This window comes from Ailuropoda melanoleuca, unplaced genomic scaffold (genome assembly GCF_002007445.2).
Source record: "Ailuropoda melanoleuca isolate Jingjing unplaced genomic scaffold, ASM200744v2 unplaced-scaffold7463, whole genome shotgun sequence".
Taxonomy (NCBI): domain Eukaryota; kingdom Metazoa; phylum Chordata; class Mammalia; order Carnivora; family Ursidae; genus Ailuropoda; species Ailuropoda melanoleuca.
The window spans coordinates 933-5,684 of record NW_023250092.1 but is presented as its reverse complement, the minus strand read 5'-3'; the positions used below and the strand labels follow the sequence as shown (position 1 = coordinate 5,684).

Sequence of the window (4,752 nt, the reverse complement as noted above, 5' to 3'; positions counted from 1 at the left end):
GCCAGCAATGACTCCATCTTTGTACTTCAGATTTTATCTTGTTAAGATATGAAATTGTACTGGCCTTGCTGACTTGCCAACAGTAAGGTTTTATTTCCTTAGATCTGTTCCATTGCTCTAAGTTTACTGAGCCTTTAGACACTTCCTGCTTCAACATTCTTAAAAATTTCCTAGATTAACACCTAATGCACATGAGGTTTTGGGAATATTATTATTGTTAGTTGCTCTTTTTGTGCTTACCATCTTCCTAAGGAAGATGAGCATCTGATTATAGTCACTCCAAGGACTGATTCACTTGAAATTGCAGGTANGAAATTGCAGGTGGCTTACTAAAGCCCAAAATGTGGAAACTAAGAACCATTTTCTGACCACCTCCATGTTGCTTGTTGTGGCCTGACCCTAATGACAGTGTCCTAAAAACACCCATCAAAGATTAAAAATTCCCCCCGACATGGGGCTTGAATTCCTGGGTAGGTCCATCCCAGCGACGTTGGGACTAAGTAAATACATGACTGATTAGCGATGCTTTCAGAGAAAGATTTTCATCAAAAGGGGGAAAGATGAAAAGTGAAATGAGATGGGGTCGTATATCCAGGGGTTTTACAGTGACGCTCGGAGGCCATTAAGGAGGTGAACCTGTCCTCACCCTTGGAGCTATGAACTTTCAAATGGGACCAAATCCCAAATATTCCAATCACTCAGACCAAATACCTGCAGTTTGCTATAATAAGAGATCTTGCTGAGCAACCAATTATATTCAGTCAAGATTGGCTTTTTGTCACCAACACTAATGAAAAGTTCTTTGTAAATAATGTATATAAGTGTTCCCTGTTGCTTACAAAACTGATTTTTGCTCCCGAGTAGGATACTATGTGAGTTACTTATCCAAATCTATGTATCCTGAATAGCAATTCTTTGATCCCAAATAAATGCTCTTACTTATCGCCTCCTCACAACTTCAGGTGGACAGTATAAAGTTGTAAAGCAGATCTCTAAAGCTTATTCATCTTACTTTTGTGATGCCCATTGATTAATAATTTCTCATTTTTTTCCTCCCCTTATCCCTGATAACTACCATTCTAATCTTTGACAAATTTAGATATTTCATATAAGTGGGATCATGAATTAGTTCTCTTTCTGTGTCTGGCTTATTTCACTTAAAATAAGTCTTCAAGGTCCATCCATGTTGTTGCATGTTGCAGAATTTCCTTCTTTTTAAAGGATGGGTAGTATTTCATTGTTATGCCACATTTAATTTAACCATTCTTCAGTCGATGGACATTTAGGTTGATAGACATGTGTTTCTGCATTTCAGTTATCGTGAACAGAGATGCAATGAACACAAGAAGGCAATTATCTCTTTGAGATCCTGATTTCAATTCTTTTGGGTATATACTCAGAAGCAGGACTACTGGATCATAGGGTAGTTTATGTTTATTTATTTATTTTTTGAGAAACCTGAGTAATTTTTAAATTTAAAACTAAAGGAAAAAAGAGTGAGCCAATAAAGAATGAGGAAAATATATTTTGACAGGGAAACAGCAGTTGGAAACGATTAGACATGACACAGAGGGGAAAAGTCAGTTCTCATTCCTAAAGCGTGGAGAATAGTGAGATGGGGCAAACAGTTTCAGATGATGAGCTGTATGGGCTTCTTTTTTTGGAGGCAATGTGGTAAACAGTGTATATTCCTCCAATGTGTATCTTCATATCACAAAAGATGGAACGTCTTTATGTATAGCTTTCCATATTCCTTTTGGAAACTTTTTTAACTTTGCAAGATCCTATGTATCTAGCTGTTTTTATTTCCTTGATTTCTATCACTTCATTTTTTGACAAGGGTTTGCTTATTTTAGTGACATTCTCTGTTAGCATTTCAATGTAGGTATATATATCTGGCAGGTTTTTATTTTTTTCAATACCTAAATATTTGAAGTCTTGAGGATAGTTACCCATTTTCATCATCTTCCATTTAACTTTGTGTATTTTTTTGAGAAAGGCTTATCTGTAGCATTTACAAGTTTTGGTTATTATCAGTTTGATATAGTTACAAACCTTATAATTTTTGTTTTGGTATTTTTGATATTTTTCCATAATTGTAAGGTTTATAACTCCCTTTGATGGAAAAATATTTATTTGAGTGCAAGTTAACTATTTTGCTTTCTTTAATACAGAATTGTTTCTGTTTTGCCCTGAGGGTACATGGGAGTAAGTTTTTGCTGGTTTGTTCTCTGCTTTATTTTTAGTGATTCACATAGTACCTGACTCAAAGAAACTACCAAATTCATATTTGTTAAGTGAATCAAGGGAGAAATTATTTGAAAGCTTTGGATTGGAAGAAACAATGACAACCATTAGTTAGTGTTTTCTGGAAAATGTAAAAATTTTAAACTACATTTTTGTGTTTTGATATGTTCTGGTTTGGAGATATACTACTGTTAATTTGTTGTGTTTTGTTTTTTGATTTTCCTAATTTGGAGGTAAAGCTAGGACTAAAGTTTTTAAAGGCTATTAACATGCCTGTTTGTGGAAGGATCTTAAAGGAGGTTTGTAAGGAAGATGTTATTAGGGCAGGATGAATGAGAGTGTATTGAATAAGGTAACGTGACCAGGAAATTTGGCTCATGATACTTGGTTCATCATATTTATTTATTTAGCTTCACATTCTCTTATTTCCTGGAAAATATCACAATTCTTCTGATTAAATTACTGAAGGCTTGTTTGACTTGCTTGTTCCTCAGTGTATAAATGAAAGGGTTCAGCACTGGAGAGAGAGAGGTAGTGAGCACCGTCACACCCTTATTAATGGCCACCAATTCCTTCGCTGAAGGTTTGATAGAGATGAAGATGCAGCTGCCACAGGTGATAGAAACAACAATCATGTGGGAAGAACAGGTAGAAAAGGCTTTTTTCTTTTGGTGGTCAGAAGGGGATCCTAAAATTGTCTTGATGATATAAATGTAAGACAGAACTACACACGTAAGTGTCATAAGGAGGGTCAGCACAGCACAGATTATAACAGTCTGTTCCATGAACCAAGTATTGGAACAAGAGATTTTCAGGAGGGGAGATGCATCACAGAGAAAATGATCAATGGTACTAGATTCACAGAATTCCAGATTTAGGCCTAGGCTAAGTGGGGGGATTATAATAAATGGACCAGCTTCCCAGTAACAAAAAACACATCTTCTGCAGACTGTGCCACTCATGATGGTCACATAATGCAGGGATTTGCAGATGGCCACATAGCGGTCATAGGACATGGCAGCCAACAGAAAAAAATTGGTTACACCAAAGAGGTCAGTAAAAAATACCTGGCTGGCACAGGCATTGTAAGTAATGACCTTGTCACCTGTGGCTATGTTATACAAATACCTGGGAATACAAGCAGATGTGAATGAGATCTCTAAGAAGGAGAAATTTTGTAGGAAGCAGTACATGGCTGTTTTAAGGTGGGAATCCAATAAGATGACGGAGATGATAGTCAGGTTCCCAGTTAGACTCAACCTATAGGTGAGGAAGAGAAAGATAAAAATCAAAACCTGCAGTGGACGGTCATCTGTCAGTCCCAGCAGAATGAATGTTGTTGCTGTACCATTTCTCATTGCTGATTCCTGATGTCTGTTAAATCTCATGTAACATTGAGACATTTTATTATAGATTATTTTAACAACATGAACTCTATCATAGTCAGGTTTTTCTTATTTATTATTATTAAATATATTTACAATTTAAATGCACACTCTGTAAAGGACCTCTTTTCACTCCTATGGATCTGTCATTTCATGGGAGAAAGATGCCTTTTGATTTTCAAGAATTCTCTGATGTATTTGCTTGACATATTGTTCCTTCTTAAAGTACTAGTATGTCAGACACATTGGGTTTACTATGCACATTCTGTAATTACTTGAAGTCTGTTCCAGATCTATGATTAAAGGATTTTGCTTTCTGTTTTTGTTTATCGTGTATACATTTTCTCCTACAAATATCTCTCAACTCCATCCTGGGTGCATATACACACACTGACACACATACACACTTACATTCACACACATTATATCTTTACCTCCTCCCTCTAAGGCTTCTCTGTCCCTAAGTAATCACTTATCATTCGCAGTGGTGCAGAATATAGAATGTCTTAATGTGCAATATACTTTGTGCAATATACATTTATATTTTCATAAGTGCTCTGATACACTTCAAAGATACTACAGATTATAGGTTTTTCTGATCCTTTTATTAGTGTTTTTTTAGTGTTTTCTTCATTTCTTGCCATAATATTTCCTCTGTATTTTCATCAGTTACTATACTTTGAAATATTTTAAGTGATCTTCACTAAATCTGTATCTTTATTTTATAGTAGTCCTTTCTGATTCTCAGATGCAGCCTGACATATCTATTTGGACATTTCACATGGACTTCAAACAAATGAAATGTAATCATCTCTCTCTCTCTTTCCCCTCATCTTAATATGTTTTTTTTAAGAAGCATAATAGGCTACACTTATTGAACATATTCCACGTGATCGGTATTTTAGTAAACATTTCTCATGAAACATCTGTTCTCTGTATTCAACTCACTGAGTAACTTCTATTCTTCCATTGGTCTTTAACTTCATCTTTAAGCCCTCTGCAGCTTCTGCAAGTCTGATGACTATGCTATCTCTAATCCTGATCACTGTGTCCCATAGAAAGCAATGCTTGCTAATATTTGAACACTCAGGAGAGAATGCTAATTTGTGGGGATCATAAC

General features: G+C 35.6%; 1 protein-coding gene across 1 annotated transcript; it reads right to left on the bottom strand.

Moving 5' to 3' along the window:
• Window positions 1–2,625: 2,625 nt before the first annotated feature.
• Window positions 2,626–3,640, bottom strand: LOC100477443 (olfactory receptor 6C2). Its single transcript, XM_002931311.4, has one exon. The coding sequence runs from the start codon at window positions 3,633–3,635 to the stop codon at window positions 2,670–2,672; it is 966 nt and encodes a 321-aa protein (XP_002931357.3). The 5' UTR covers window positions 3,636–3,640; the 3' UTR covers window positions 2,626–2,669.
• Window positions 3,641–4,752: the final 1,112 nt, after the last annotated feature.

Coding starts and splice junctions, on each gene's coding strand:
- LOC100477443 (XM_002931311.4), bottom strand. CDS start 3,635: ATGAGATTTAACAGACATCAGGAATCAGCAATGAGAAATGGTACAGCA.